General features: G+C 41.0%; 1 protein-coding gene across 4 annotated transcripts; it reads left to right on the top strand.

Annotated features, from left to right (window-relative positions):
- The first annotated feature begins 7,142 nt into the window (after nt 1–7,142).
- LOC118359741 (protein-serine O-palmitoleoyltransferase porcupine-like) lies at nt 7,143–13,530 on the top strand. 4 transcript variants are annotated; one of them, XM_052482123.1, is made up of 14 exons: nt 7,143–7,290; nt 7,366–7,443; nt 9,454–9,613; nt 9,868–10,063; nt 10,161–10,204; nt 10,363–10,544; nt 10,822–10,952; nt 11,269–11,393; nt 11,584–11,685; nt 11,826–11,902; nt 12,120–12,183; nt 12,287–12,372; nt 12,577–12,687; nt 12,823–13,530. In XM_052482123.1, the coding sequence occupies exons 3-14, from the start codon at nt 9,481–9,483 to the stop codon at nt 12,922–12,924; spliced, it is 1,353 nt and encodes a 450-aa protein (XP_052338083.1). In that variant the 5' UTR covers nt 7,143–7,290; nt 7,366–7,443; nt 9,454–9,480; the 3' UTR covers nt 12,925–13,530. The 4 variants fall into 4 exon arrangements, with proteins under 4 accessions (XP_052338083.1, XP_052338086.1, XP_052338084.1 ...); XM_052482126.1 differs by having other exon boundaries at nt 9,871–10,063; XM_052482124.1 differs by having other exon boundaries at nt 7,172–7,290; nt 7,369–7,443.
- The last annotated feature ends 1,861 nt before the right edge of the window (nt 13,531–15,391 follow it).

Consider the following 15,391-nt stretch of genomic DNA (forward strand, 5'->3'; position numbering starts at 1 on the left):
GTTATCATGCTGCTGCATCAATCATAATTTGTTGTAGTCTACACCCTCCATCAGCATCAGTATCAAGGTCAATCTAAGCACCGTAAAAATATTTTGAAGATTTCAGTAGCCCGGGTGGTGCGTGCCTTAGTTTCAGCACCATGGACAGTAGCTAGAGCGCTCTGCTAAAACGCCGGTCCATAAACATACTATAACGTTGGTCCTTATAGATGTGGTAACTACTCTCAGAGCTAAATATAAACAATTTTCCAATTCACACCGATTTAAATTCCTTCAAAGTTAACTTAAATACCGATATTTTGTTGAAGAAGAAAAAAACTAGCGATTGCATGGTGTCTGTTAAAGGCAATGTCTTCGTAGCCTGTAGCACAAAAACTGAAACATTGGTGTCAAGGCAAAAAAAAAAGCCCTCTCAGAGGGAACTAGTTTTTCTTGGCATTACTCCGCAAAATATTATTAGGCCTACAGCCTGAGCGCCTCTGGACAATGTAGTAGTAACCCTACAGTGTTTATTTAACCAGGCAAGTCAGTTTAGAACAAATTCTAATATACAATTACGCTAGCCCAATTGTGCGCCGCCCTATGGGACTCCCAATCATGGCCGGTTGTGATACAGCCTGGCATCGAACCAGGGTCTGTAGTTCCCTCTAGCTCTGAGATACAGTGCCTTACCGCTGCGCCACTCGGGAGCCCAATAAGTATCTTTGCCTATATTTGTTATCTACTGATTTTGTTTTGATGAAAATCAAATAATGTTTCATAAAAAAATCTACCTTAGAACAATGTATTGTTTAAATAGAGTAGGCTAATGAATGCTAATATAACCACGAATATATAGGTTATGACCATAATCTAGGTCTAATCACAAATCATGAAGCCTATACCTATACACATTTGGAAAACCAATCAATAAACAAAACGAATATGCTATTAGTAGTTTTATAGTAGTATACACTTTGAATGCGTGTAAATAAATGCTTTTACTTATTGGGCATATAAAGTACCCTAGTAGGCCTAGTTTATACCCCTCAAACGTCCAGTTGTAAATATGGTGAAAGAATTATCAAGATTTTGGCACTGTTAAAGCTGGAGAAACTTCAAAAGAGTTTTGCATATTTAAAGACTCAACTCCTCTTCGGTTACCAGCTGGGGCCTTTTTCTCCCCCATCTCAGTCACGTTTTAAAGCCCCAGTGCAGATGGACAGCCCTGCTCTGGAATACAATCAGCGTCGGATCTGCTATGACTGGGACATGCTGTATAAATATTACATGGTGGGTGACCGACGAGAGGGTAGGCTGCTCTCTCGACTCCCCAAAAACAGATGGACCAATCTGACAGACTCCCCCACCCCGCACAAAAATGTTTAATACGCCTGCAGCCTGACGTCTCCTATACAGAGTTAAGAGCCACTAATCCCTGAGGGGACAAAACTTTCCTTTGTCTAACAAAGTGTCTGAACAGAGTGTGAGTTCAGGAAATCTTTGGTCAGCACAAAGGGCCTTGTGTGGTTAGGATTCAACATTGTTTTTCTGTTAATATATATTCGGCCATATACTAAAAAACTTTTCATAAACAGCTGAACGGTTAAAAGGCCCAGAAAATGCAGAAACTGGGCACAGTCTACAAATCAACCTTTTTTTTATAGGTTGTCGACAAGCTTATAGCTTCCGTACATTTTGGGTTAAATTTAGACATTGTGTAAATATAGTTGATGAGTTTTTGTTAATGAAATACGAAGAAGTCACATTAACATAATTCTAGTATGTTTAAAAAATGTTGACGCCACCTGTGAGTGTTTTGTAGTGGGTGGAAGATGCTTCTTTCTCATCACAAAAGCCAATACAAATACTTATACTTTCTTTACGATGAATAGGCTACTGTGTTTTTAAATGACTTTGAATAGAGAACATGCAATTTTAGGCTACTACAGAAGAGCAGGCAAGGCCTATCCTAACAGTCTAAAAAGTGACAGATGCGTAGATCGTCACACCTGCTCCTAACCATAGTTCAGTTAGCCATCAACACATTGCTTGCTGAAGAGAGAGCGAGAAACAGATGATAAATAGGTTACTCACCTAAAAAAGTTTTACACAGCTTCATCTTCATCTTTGCTGTGACTTTTCCCCTTGCACACCGCTTCCAAACACAGCAACTTTACTTCATACTAAGCAAAGTTGGGTAGAGAAACTTACGAGTCGGGAAGGGGGGTATTATTGGGCAGCTGTCGATTTGAACCAATCAGAGTCCACCGGTCCTTTTATTGTTTCCAAAAACAGCCAATGAGAGCGCCGCACACTCTTAGCGTTCCAAAACAATGCATTTGAAAGGGAACACAAAGGGGTCGCGGTATCCCTAGTAAGTCACAAGTGAAATTCAACTTTTTCCCGGCTCTCTCATTGCAACTCCTCAAAGATGCTTGAGCTTTCAAAGTGTCTCTGAAAGGAAGCTTTCATTTCTTAGAATACCTCCCTCAGAATCTTATCAGCAGGTGAAGGGAAGGCATACACTACCAATTTCCCATAATATGTAATGAAACGAATTATATAATACTGAAGTAGCATGTACAAATGCACAATCAGATGAATTTAGTCAATACAATTATGTTAGTAGCACTTTATAGAATAGCATGCAATAAAGTGGTTATAACATAGCAATAGTGTGGAAGCAAGTTATAGGCCTAGTATGCCTACTCATAGGCTAATGAAAACTCAGATAGCCTATACCCTTAATTTCAGTGTAATTATGTTCTTCTTTCAGGCTATTACACCACATGTGTTGTGCTATAGTACAGCAACATGCTACAGTAAGGTTGTGTTCTGTCAGAAAGGGATGCCAAACCCCGATCACTGAGTTCTAGTCAAGGTTTGACAGGTCTATCAATCAGTTAGTTACAAATCAATGAAGGACGTTTCTCAGACACATGCTTACCATTTGACACACTGTAGCATGACTGTCATCTACAAATGCCATCTTTCTCTCTTACTTGCTTCCCATTCTCTTATTGTGTTCAACTCTCTCCACTCACGTCTGTCTGTCTGTCTGTCTGTCTGTCTGTCTGTCTGTCTGTCTGTCTGTCTGTCTGTCTGTCTGTCTGTCTGTCTGTCTGTCTGTCTGTCTGTCTGTCTGTCTGTCTGTCTGTCTGTCTGTCTGTCTGTCTGTCTGTCTGTCTGTCTGTCTGTCTGTCTGTCTGAATGTCCCTGTGTCTCTGTTAGTCTGGCCCTTCTCCTCTCCCTGTGAATGGTGCTCTGTAACTTTATGGTTCACCATATGTCCTTCTCGTCCTGTGAGTGGAGACTGTGCGCCTCCATAGACCCCTATGACAGATGGCCTGCAGATATTGATGACCGCAGGCTGCAGCCCCCCCCCCCCACCTTTCTGACAGCGCTTCTGGTTGTTGTAAAGGTATTCTGCAGGCTCAAACTTTTGAGAGTTGAGATGTATGGCTGAGACCTGATTATGATTACCTTGAAATGTACTTTTTTTCCGATTTGTTGTTTTTCACATGGTTTTCATCAAAATAAACTTTATTTTGTAGTGTTTACATCAGTAGTTGTTTTTTAAAATCTGATGCTGTATGGGCCTACGGATGGGAGCTGTGAGGAGGCATACTGACGGATGGCCAAGTCTTGCTGCACTGCACACACGCACACACACGTACCCTCTGCCCCCTGCACACTAAGAGCCTGATTATAATAACAAAGGCTGCTCACACTTTGGGGAGGAGCCAGCGGGATGATTTCCAGGCCATTGGCTGCTTAATGAGGACTCTGTGTGTGTGTGTGTGTGTGTGTGTGTGTGTGTGTGTGTGTGTGTGTGTGTGTGTGTGTGTGTGTGTGTGTGTGTGTGTGTGTGTGTGTGTGTGTGTGTGTGTGTGTGTGTGTGTGTGTGTCTGCGTGTGTGTGTCTGCGTGTGTGTGTCTGCGTGTGTGTGTCTGCGTGTGTGTGTCTGCGTGTGTGTGGTTGTGTGTGAATAGTGAAAAAAGGCTCTTTGCCACAGCTGTCACTCTTCAGTGTAATATCACTCTAGTCTGTCTAAAGTTAGTGTGAAAAGATCAACTGCATCAATATCCCTGGATCATTTAAATAATTATTTGAAGCTCAAATACAAAAAAAGACACATTTCAGTATTTTCAAGTAAATTTTTCTGGAATTGTTTGTGTACAGCGATCTATGAAGTGACTCAAAGTTGTAAGACTGAAGTTACAAAGAGGGATAGCTTAAAAAGGTATGGTGTGGTAAACACAAACCGAACTTCAGATAATCATTTCATAAAAATGTTCTATTTGTAAAAATGTATCACACATAAAATACCAAAATATTGAGGACATATTTGGAGTTGTTAGAGAAACGCAATCAAGAGGAGTGTTCACCAATGGGTTTGTGCTCAAAGTTTTAGTACTGTGTGGATAGTATTCTGCCATGCCTTGCCGAATAAGCTCAGCAGATGTCGAAAAGTATAGGTTCACTTGTTTTGGTGGAGTGAATATGACAACGTGCCAATAGTCCTCTTTTTTCATTCATCCCTCAACTTCTCAATAGACCCCCCACCACACCCCTCCCAATAAGACAATTTGCCTTCTACTCTAGATGTTCATGCCACCTGCCCTCATACACCCTCCCTCCCACCCAACCCAGCCCCCCCATAATTAAGCACACTCACTTTCTAGTCTCCAGACTATTTTGTTTCATCACCTTGCCTCCGGCAATACAGCAGCCACCATTCCCCCTCATTCAAAAAGAAAGCCAGAAAAATATAAAATCTACCTGCAGACTGCTGAAGCCCAGTCAATATGACTGTTAGATTAGACATTTTCAAAGATGAATTAGTACCGGCCCACACTCCGAAGTATCCATGGTAATTTTAATTCCACATTCCTGTCGCCATGGCGCAGAGCCAAAGGACTGGGTGAATTGCCCCCCTTCTCATCCAACTAGCCAGGCTGAGTTGGCATCTGTATGCAAATAACCTTCATGGTATATAGATAATGTATGGAGGGTGAGGGGATGTAGGACTCCCCCATACTTATGCACTAAGATATAAATTGTGTGACATTATAAGCAGCTGCTGGCCTGCTTTCTATGGCTGTCATCCAGAGAGGCAAAGCCCCTTGCAATTGTGATTTGTAAAATATTGATTATGAAATTGTTACAAATGAAAAAAAAATCTTAATTAAGTCAATCTGCTTACATTACCACATTGTGAACATCTTTTAAACAGTACTTCAAAACCGGCCACAAGGTTATTACGCTGTTTCCCCATGCATGTTCCTACATCTGTTTAACACACACATCTAAAATAGACAATACAATAAAGAAAAAAATATTGCAGACAATGTTTTCATGTAGTATTATAATGGCTGGAGACATTTTGATGTTTAGACCTGCACAAATTTAGGAAATGTATTAATGAATGATTTACTTATTTGTTAAACAATGTATGAAAATGTTTTCTGATGATGACCAACTTTTCACTCTATTCTCTGTAGGTCACAGGGAAACAGGACACCTCTCCCAGAGAAGAAGTGTCACGATGGGCAGCCACACCGGTCACTCTTTGACTCCTGACCTCACGGAGGTGCGTGGTAACAGAGGTCGCCACCCCGGAGAGGCTTCTCTTTCTCCTCCAGTGGGAGCAGGTGTTGCAAAAGGGCTGACCTCTTGAAGAGAATGAAAGGGCTGTTTGATTATTTACTGGAGGTGAATGTGCCACACGTGCCTCTCTCCCTAGGGGTGAGGGAGACACTGCCAACATAGACACTGCCAACACTGTAACTCAATTAAACAAACCTAATAATCACATATGGCCTGCTTATCATTTATTATATACTGCATGAACAACAGGCTTAAAAACATATTAGCTTAGTATATATTGAATGTATACATGTGCATCTGTTTGAATTTAAAGTATTCATGACAAGGTTTCATGTCAATGCTCTCTGTTACCACTCACTGACAAACTTCTCTCACCAGGAAAGAGGGGATAGAAGGTGAAATGTGGACCTCTTCAGGGCCTGACTGTTCTCAACGCAGAACAAACAAACATGTGCAAAGCAGTGGGTCTACAGAGCCGACCACCTGGAGGTAAACTCATTAAGAGTCCTATAAAAACCTTCTGCCAGCACAGCAAGCCTTGCACCATTTCCCCACCAACAAAATTATAACAACCACTACTACTGCACTGAAAAAAGAAACCTGACACAATAGGAGCCTCTTATTAGTAGAGAACTGCCCAGTCTTAACATATGCTCCTGGAAGAGAGAGGGAAAGAGGAAGTAGAGAGAAGAGGCTCGGTCCAGGGCATTAAGACAGAAGGACAGGGGGGATACTGCCCAGGACCCTCAGAAGGAAAGGGGAGACGAAGGGAAAACATTTATTCTTTTCTCTCATCTTTCTTCCCTCTTCCAGATCAGTTTCAATCTCATTTCTCTATGACAAAAAATAGAAGTCTGAAGCTTACAGTTGTGAACACTGGTATTGAAATGGTGAATTTACAGTAATCTTTTGTTAACATACTAACAATATTGGTTTTCATTGTTTCTTAGGTTGATGGTGTACAATTGAATAGAATCGTCTATTTCATGCAAAGACATCTCATTATCTGTCACAAAGAGAAAAGTGTGAGTTAAGAAAGAGTGTTTTTTATTTCAATAAGGCAACATTCCATGGTATCAATAGCAGCTAAGGCTGAATTACTTGTAACCAAATGCAACATTTTCATTAATACACGATACACAAGAATTATCCATTGCATCGACACAATAAAATCTACACATTTAAAACATATAGTTTCTGGAATGACTGTCAGTGCTGTGGGTATGGTACATACAGGTGAAGGTAACATAAGTCTGACAAAAGTGACAGTTCATATCTCACGGGTTGAGCAGCCTTGTCATGTAGGATATTGTGCTGCTTTGCTAGAAATTAGATTCAAAGGTTTGGGTGCTGATGCATGTTTGGGTGCTGATGCATGTTTCAAGCCAGTGTAATTATGTTATTTGAGCAACTGTGTTTTTCACTTTTGCACTGTTTACAGCAGGGGCCATGCGTTTTCCCAGTGAGCAAAATCACAAAAATGGCAGTCCAATCCCTGTTCAAAGTGTGACTTGCATCTTAACCCTCTCAACACGTACATAAGGTTTATACAAAAACAGCTTGATCATTTGGAATATAGCATGTGGATTCCGCTTGCATTCAGTATGCAAACACACAGAGAGAGCTCAGAGAATGGTGTCCCCTGGTGGACAGTGTTTCCAGTGATTATGAAGAGTCGAAATACGAATGTCTTTCAAGGTAATGCGTTGCACGAGATTTCCTATTCCAAAACATTTTTTGAACATATTGATTCTAAAATAACTTCATTTTCAGTAGGAGACGAGAGGACGCGGACATTGGCATAGTACAGGACGAGTAGGACACGAATCAGACAAGTGAAAACTATTTCAGGTGAGCTCTGGCTGGCTAGCGAGTTAGCTAGCGTTTCACTTCGTCTGCTTTATAAGTTAGCCAGCAATGTTAGCTGCTTGTTAGCGAACAACTCATTAAAGTTTAAAGTTAGCTCGCGGAGGTTGGCGTTTCTTAAACTTTCGTCCAGATATCGAGATTTGGCACAAATACTCTGCAAGCTAGCTAGCTATCCGTTCACTCTTGCTGCCTCTGCCTTGTACCATTGTCTCGAGCAACAGGCAAGTTTGCTATTTTTGCCAACCCCGCCTTAAACTAGTAGCCACTGCCATAACATAACATGACAAAACCTCTTTAGAAATTACAATGTTTTAGAGGATTTTACATTTTTTATTTCAACAGTTTGACCCAGCTACTTTTGTAATGGAGTTCGGACATTTACTCAAATATGTTACGTTATTTACAGTGTTGGGGAAACTACTCTGAAAATATAGTTTACCAAGCTTGCTACCAATGACTTCACACTGGAACAAGTTAGCCTTTTAAACACAAAATCAGAATTAGGCAGGTCTGATGCTGAAAAAGAAAGAACATTATTGCCTACTTCACCTATCTTTCCTTTTTGCAAAACAAGTAGAGTATAGTTAGCTTCACCACTACATGGCAAAATAAACTACTGCAAACACTACCAAGGTTTGAATTTAGTTAAACTACCACCAAGCTACTGAATATTTATTAAATTACTTGTTGAACTACATAGTTCACTTCTCCCCAACACGGATTATTGACAACACAAAATACCGGTAATACAAATCAAATGAAATCTAATTTGATTGGTCACATACACGTGTTTAGCAGATCTTATTGTGAGTGTAGAAAAATGCTTGTACTTCTAGCTCCGACAGTGCAGTAATATCTAACAAGTACTATCTAACAAATTACACAACATATACCCAATATACACACATCTAAGTATGAATTAATTAAGACTATATACATATATGGACGAGCGATGTCAGAGCGGAACAGACTAAGATACAATAGAATATATTAGAAAACAGTATATACATATGAGATGACTAATGCCAGATATGTAAACATTATTAAGTGACTAATATATCGTAGAAGTATAGAAAACAGTATATACATATGAGATGACTAATGCCAGATATGTAAACATTATTATTGATTTGTTTTTTTATTTAACCTTTATTTAACTAGGCAAGTCAGTTAAGAACAAATTCTTATTTACAATGAAGGCCTAGGAACAGTGGGGCAGAACGACAAATTTACCATGTCAGCTCGGGGATTCAATCCAGCAACCTTTCGGTTACTGGCCCAATGCTCTAACCACTAGGCTACTTGCTAAGATACCATAGAATAGAATACAGTATATACATATGAGATGAGTAATGCCATATATGTAAACATTATTAAAGTGACTAGTGGCCACTATTCCCTATAGTGGCCAGTGATTTATAGTCTATGCCTATAGGTAACAGCCTCTAATGTGCTAATGATGGCTGTTTAACAGTCTGATGGCCTTGATATAGAAGCTGTTTTCAGTCTCTCGGTCTCAGCTTTGATGCACCTGTTCTAGTCTATGCCTATAGGCAACAGCCTCTAATGTGCTAATGGTGGCTGTTTAACAGTCTGATGGCCTTGATATAGAAGCTGTTTTTCAGTCTCTAGGTCTCAGTTTTGATGCACCTGTACTGACCTTGCCTTCTAGATGATAGCGGGGTGAACAGGCAGTGGCTCAGGTGGTTGATGTCCTTGATTATCTTTTTGGCCTTCCTGTGACATCGGGTGCTGTAGGCATCCTAGAGGGCGGGTAGTTTGCCCCTGGTAATGCTTTGGGCAGACCGCACAACCCTGATTACAACCTATTGTGGGCCATTGTAATAATATATAATAAGTTATACTCAAGAAAGCCAAGGCATTAATTGAAATTATATTGACAATTGAACAGTAGGACATTTTATACATTATGTCTTTTTAACATTGATCACTCACATACAGCTGCATTATTTTCATGTTTCTCCACTCCAGTGAGAGCCAGGCAGTTGAGGCTACACCATGGAGTTCAGCAGGATAGAGTTCTTCCAGGAGCTAGGGGAGAGCTGTGTGCTCCCTACGGCACAGCAGGGAGTGGAACAGGTCTGGCAGCTACTGCTCCTCTGCCTGCTCTGTCGACTCCTCTGTAGGCTGGGTGAGTTCACTTGAACACTTGACCAATAACATTATTTAATGAGGATTTAACAGAGGATGTGCCGAACTTTAGATACAAAGACTGAATCGTGTAATGTATACTTTGCCATGACACCATCCACAGTGTGTTGGACACATGTAATGATGACAGATAAAGCATTCAGTATTACCTTACAGATGTCTAGAAAAGCACCCCAATTTGTACAAAGGCCTTTGGTGGTGCCAGCCTGGTACTTAGTGTTTCCTGTCCTCCAGTAGGTCTCTCATCCTCTGTGAAACACTTGGGTTCAGTGTCAGCGGGTCTATATGCCCTCTACCTGTTCTTTGAGCAGTCCATGGTGTGGGTGTTAATGCTCAGTATGCTCTGCTACACGGTTCTGTTCCTCAACCGCCACTCCAGCAGCCGAGGAATCTTCCTCTCTGCCACTATCCTCATCTATCTACTCATGGGGTAATGAATAAAAATGATAACTCCATCTATTGCTAATGCTGCATCATAGGCAATGTTGCTCCACTTAACTGTTTTCTCCTGTTTTTTCTCTCTCTAGAGAGCTGCATATGATTGACACAGTGACCTGGCATAAAATGAGAGGTAAATGTCCTGTACAGATGTGAGTGATTGGATGGCAAGGCAGTATGAGACATGTACATGATTTTATAGAGACACAGACATCTTCATGTTACATTGTATTCGAGACCTTAGTGAAGGAACAACTGTGCATACTTTGCCTATCATCCCCACTTCCTCAGGTTCCCAGATGGTGGTGGCCATGAAGGCCATTTCTCTGGCCTTTGACCTGGACAGAGGCACTGTGCTCGCTGTGCCCAACCCTCTGGAGTTCACAGGCTACATTCTCTTTGTGGGCACTGTCATCTTTGGACCCTGGATTAGCTACTCAAGCTACAAAGAGGCCATTGAGAGCCGTAAACTAGTAAGCCACAGCTGAAGAGATGTGCTACTGTTTTGCAAAACAATTATGTATTCTCAGTCAACTTGTTAAAAGAAAGCTGAATTGATTCCTGTATAGTATCTGAATTTACATTTGACATATAGGCCTATGACATATTGGTCCAGATTTACTAAGTGTTTGCGCTGGTGCAAAGTTTACACCTCTTTTCACCACCGTTAGATCCACATACTGTAGCTGCTTTATGTCAAAATGTCTGCTAAAATCTGTCCTTTTTTAACTTGGCTTCTCTGTCCCCCAGAGTTGGTCCTGGCTCCAGAAGTTTTCAATCAGCTGGGTGAAATGCCAGGTATGCTTGGTGATATCCAACTGCATCGCCCCATACCTCTTCCCTTACTTCATTCCAATCCACGGGAGCAGAGGACTGCGCACGTGAGTGCACGTTTCACTGAACAATTCCTTGGTCATTCCAATGTCAGTCCTATTTTGATATGTGAATGTACACCAACTTTATGTTAGTGAGTTCCATTTATTTCTGTTTCTCTGCTTCCAAGAGGCACATAAGCAAGGTAAGGGCTATTGCGATGAAGAACATCAAACAAAGTTCTTCAGACAAGCTCTGATAGTAGCAATAGTGACCACTTCAATATGGTGTCAGTGCATAATACTATTCCTGGCATTATTGCTGAATGAAGAAAGGCTATAAACAGTATCTTAGAGCTATCTTGTCTATTTCCCCTGTGTACAGGTGGCTCCATGCGTATGAGAATGCTGTATCCTTCCACTTCAGTAACTACTTTGTGGGCCACCTCAGCGAAAGTACTACTGTGCTGGCAGGGGCAGGTTTCACTGAAGACAAAGACAATGTCAAATGGGGAGTTCAGTTCATGCGATCTATGGTTCAATTAGTGGTACACATATTTCATATATTATCAATTTGCCTGTAGGCTGAGTTTATAATAGCAGTATTGTGATAGACACTGTAATATCTGTCTAGATAAGATATGTGAAAATAATGTGTGCGTGCATGTGCAAATCCATGAATGCACAAAATGTGTTTTTAGGGATCTGAAAGTGGTTAAGCCTATGAATGTGGAGTTGCCCAGGTCCATGGTGCTGGTGGTGACCTCCTGGAACATCCCCATGTCTCGCTGGCTCAATATATGTAAGCATCATTACACCTTCAATTTACTATAAACAGATTAGACAGAAATGTTAGAACTATGGGCCCTGTTTAACCATATTTATTTTTTTACATATTAAAATGTCAACTGATTACTGGGTCTTTCCCCCATTTTGTTGTAGATGTTTTCAAAAGTGCTTTGAAACTTGGCACATTTTCTTCCATCATTGTGACTTACACAGCCAGTGCCCTACTACATGTGAGTATGAGTCAACCAACACAGTGATGTCATCTTACGTGAGGATTCAGAAAAGGTCACTCACCATTGCACTTTAATACTGGTTTTTTTGCTTTAGTAAGATTTGATCTGATTTTGAAAATGTCACTGCCTTAACCCTCTGGCTGAGGCCAAAGTGAATAGTTGGTTGATCAGCTTCCGATGTTGTAAAACCAATCTGCCATTTTGTTTTCTCCAGGGCCTCAGCTTCCATCTTGGGGCCGTGCTGCTGTCTCTGGGCTTCATCACCTACGTGGAACATGGTGAAATTACCGTGCCTATCTACTTTTCACATGCTTGCTTGTTTTATGTGAGTTTTGTTTCAAAGGTTGTACATCGCCTTATTGTCTTGTCATCCTCTGTCAGTTCTGAGGAAGAGGCTGGCAGCCATCTTTAGTGCCTGTATCCTGTCTAAACAGTGTCCCAACAATTGCCATCATCAGCAGAAGAAGGTACATGCTTGTTGCATCCAGGAATGCTTTACACTCAAGTTTGTATATCATGTTTTGAAGGTGCTTTCCATAAGATAACCTATTGTTAATTGCACATTGAATGGGTCCATGTGGGGTGAGTGAGCTAGCTAGTGCACATTGCGGGGAGGTTTGGGATTCAGAACACATCCCCAGTGTAGTGACTGATCTGTGCCACTCTCGTAGGAGCTGTGGGTGTATGGCATCAACCTGGCCTTCAGTGCCATGGCCATCTTCCACCTGACATACCTGGGCTCCCTGTTTGATGCTGAAGTAGACAACTTGGCTGCAGAGGAGGTAAGGCCCACCAATGACCTGCTACTGCTGGCTGGGGCCAAGTTAATGGAGAACATTAGAATTAAACAGTGGTCTATATGAACTGCATGAACGTATTACTTATACACATTTAGTCACCATTGTCCTCCTTCTCAGGGTTATGTGGCCAACCACACCATTCAGAAGTGGTCAGAGTTGAACTGGGCCAGCCACTGGCTGGTGTTCGGCAGCTGGCTCTTCTACCGCCTCATTCAGTAATCTCATTCTGCGAAGGTCTGTACTGAACAGAAGACAAAAGCTTGGTCCAAGAAGAACAGAAGACAAAAGCCTGGTCCAAAAAGAACCCTTAGTTCACAGGTGGGCCATCTTACCTAGCAAGGTCTGGTGTGGGTAAAGACTTAGTGGACACGGAGCAGCGAAGTGTAGAGCCAGGACAATTGTCCCACACCATCATGACTGGAAGAATGCTGCATTGTTTACCAGGGTCTTTCAGTATTTGTTTGTTGTGGTGAACTCTAACAAACCAGTCACATACAAGTTCATTGCTATGATGCATCACACTGTTGAGATTGAGAACCAGAGGTAGGCTGAATATTTGTCAGTGGCTTCTGTATAGGCTATTGTTCATCTTCAGGTCTTTTGGAGTTTGATCACACACAATCATTATGAATATTTATGCTTCTGTGTATATCAGTAGCACCTATTAGCCTTCTCACACTGCATTGTTCTTAGCCCCAGGCTAAGACTGGGCCCTGGGCTAGCTTATCCTGTGTTCATACAAGCACTTGTTAACCTGGGGCTAAGGTGCAGTGTGCCTTAAGTGAATGTATTATGTTGGACCATTGATGTTATATAATAAGGCGGGGGGGGCAGTATACCACGGCTAAGGGCTGTTCTTTTGCACGACGCAACGTGGAGTGCCTTGATTCAGCCCTTAGCCGTGGTATATTGGCCATATACCACAAACCCTGAGTTATCTTATTGCTATTATAAACTTGTTACCAATGTAATTAGAGCAGTAAAAATAAATGTTTTGTCATACCCGTGGTATATGGTCTGATATACCACAGCTGTCAGCCAGTCAGCATTCAGGGCTTGAACCACCCAGTTTATAATACATGATGTTCTCGATGGAGGTACTTTTTTTCTACTTGTATCTGTTTTTCTATTAAAGACATTTTATTTCTAGTTCTGTGGCCCTACTTAAACACGAATCAATGAAGGTTTTATTTGGAAATGGGAGGTAAAACACACCCTAGTAGTTACATTATTTATTCAACAATGTGAAGGATTGTACTGTATTTTTCAGCAAATTATAGAATTTAAAATGCCAGATCAAAACCATGATTAGTACATCAAGTATACTGAACAAAAATATAAATGCAACAATTTCCATTTTTTTTTACTGAGTAACAATTCATATATGGAAATCAGTTAATTGAAATAAATTCACAAAGCCCTAATCTATGGATTTCACATGACTGGGAATACAGATATGCCTCTGTTGGTCACAGATACCTTAAAATAAAAAGTAGGGGCATGGATCAGAACTAGTTAGTATCTGGTGTCACCTCCATTTTCCTTATGCAGTGCGACACATCTCCTGTGCATAGAGTTGATCAGGCTGTTGATTGTGGCCTTTGGAATGTTGTTGGAGGCGATTTTATGGTAGAGAAATTAACATTTATCTAGCAACAGCTCTGGTGGACATTCCTGCAGTCAAGATTGCCAATTGCACTCAACTTGAGACATCTGTGGCATTGTGTTGTGTGACACAACTGCACATTTTAGAGTGGCCTTTTATTGTCCCCAGCACAAGGTGCACCTGTGTAATGATCATGCTGTTTAATCAGCTTCTTGATATGCCACACCTGTCAACTAGATGGATTATCTTGGCAAAGGAGAAATGCTCACTAACAGGTATACATTTGTGCACAAAAAATGAGAGAAATAAGATTTTTGTGCATATGGAACATTTCTGGGATATTCTATTTCAGCTCATGAAGCCAACACTTTAGATGTTGCGTTTATATTTTTGTTCAGTGGAGTTAATCTTAACCACTCAGAAGGGTATCATGCTATTTACAAGTGTTGTGTACAAAGACATTTTTATCTAATTTATTGTCTTAATCCTTAAGAGTGTGTCAATCTAATTAACATAATAAAACAATTCCCATCAAAATCCATCAGTTTTAAGGTAAAGATATCTGTATGGGCTTTTTTGCATGGGCTGCATCTCAATCCGCCGATGTCGGCCTTCCGCATCTGCGGTGGAATGTGGCAGAGCTACAGCACTGTTTGTCAGACCAGTAGACATTGAAAATTGGTCTTCTCACGAAAACGTAGCGTCCGAACGGTTTAGCCGACTAACTAATATGACCACTATATTAAAAGATGAGACTCACGAACACGATGGTGTACTCCGTTTTTCTCCATGACCCCCACAAGCCCCATGGGACTGGTCTAAAATCAGTACCGCCGATGTGCCAACGTCTGTCTGTAGCATCTGAACCGTTTGGGCTACAAACTAATATAACCCACAGGAGGTTGGTGGAACCTTCATTGAGGAGAGCGGGCTTGTGGTAATGGCTGGAGTGGAATTAGTGGAAAAACAAAAAAACAGGTTAAATATGTGTCCAAAAAAAGTAAAATATTTCCTGAGTGTTTTTATACTGTATCTCCTAGAGACAATTATTTTTAAATGTTTTTTGATAAAAATAAAAAA

The sequence above is a fragment of the Oncorhynchus keta genome, chromosome 27 (genome assembly GCF_023373465.1).
Source record: "Oncorhynchus keta strain PuntledgeMale-10-30-2019 chromosome 27, Oket_V2, whole genome shotgun sequence".
Taxonomy (NCBI): Eukaryota; Metazoa; Chordata; class Actinopteri; order Salmoniformes; family Salmonidae; genus Oncorhynchus; species Oncorhynchus keta.

What these genes read in the sequence shown, in the direction of transcription:
- LOC118359741 (XM_052482123.1), top strand. Translation starts at nt 9,481, where the DNA reads ATGGAGTTCAGCAGGATAGAGTTCTTCCAGGAGCTAGGGGAGAGCTGT. An exon ending in CTCATCTATCTACTCATGGG is followed by an intron (nt 10,064 to 10,160) that starts GTAATGAATAAA and finishes TTCTCTCTCTAG; the next exon opens with AGAGCTGCATATGATTGACA. An exon ending in CATCACCTACGTGGAACATG is followed by an intron (nt 12,184 to 12,286) that starts GTGAAATTACCG and finishes ATCCTCTGTCAG; the next exon opens with TTCTGAGGAAGAGGCTGGCA.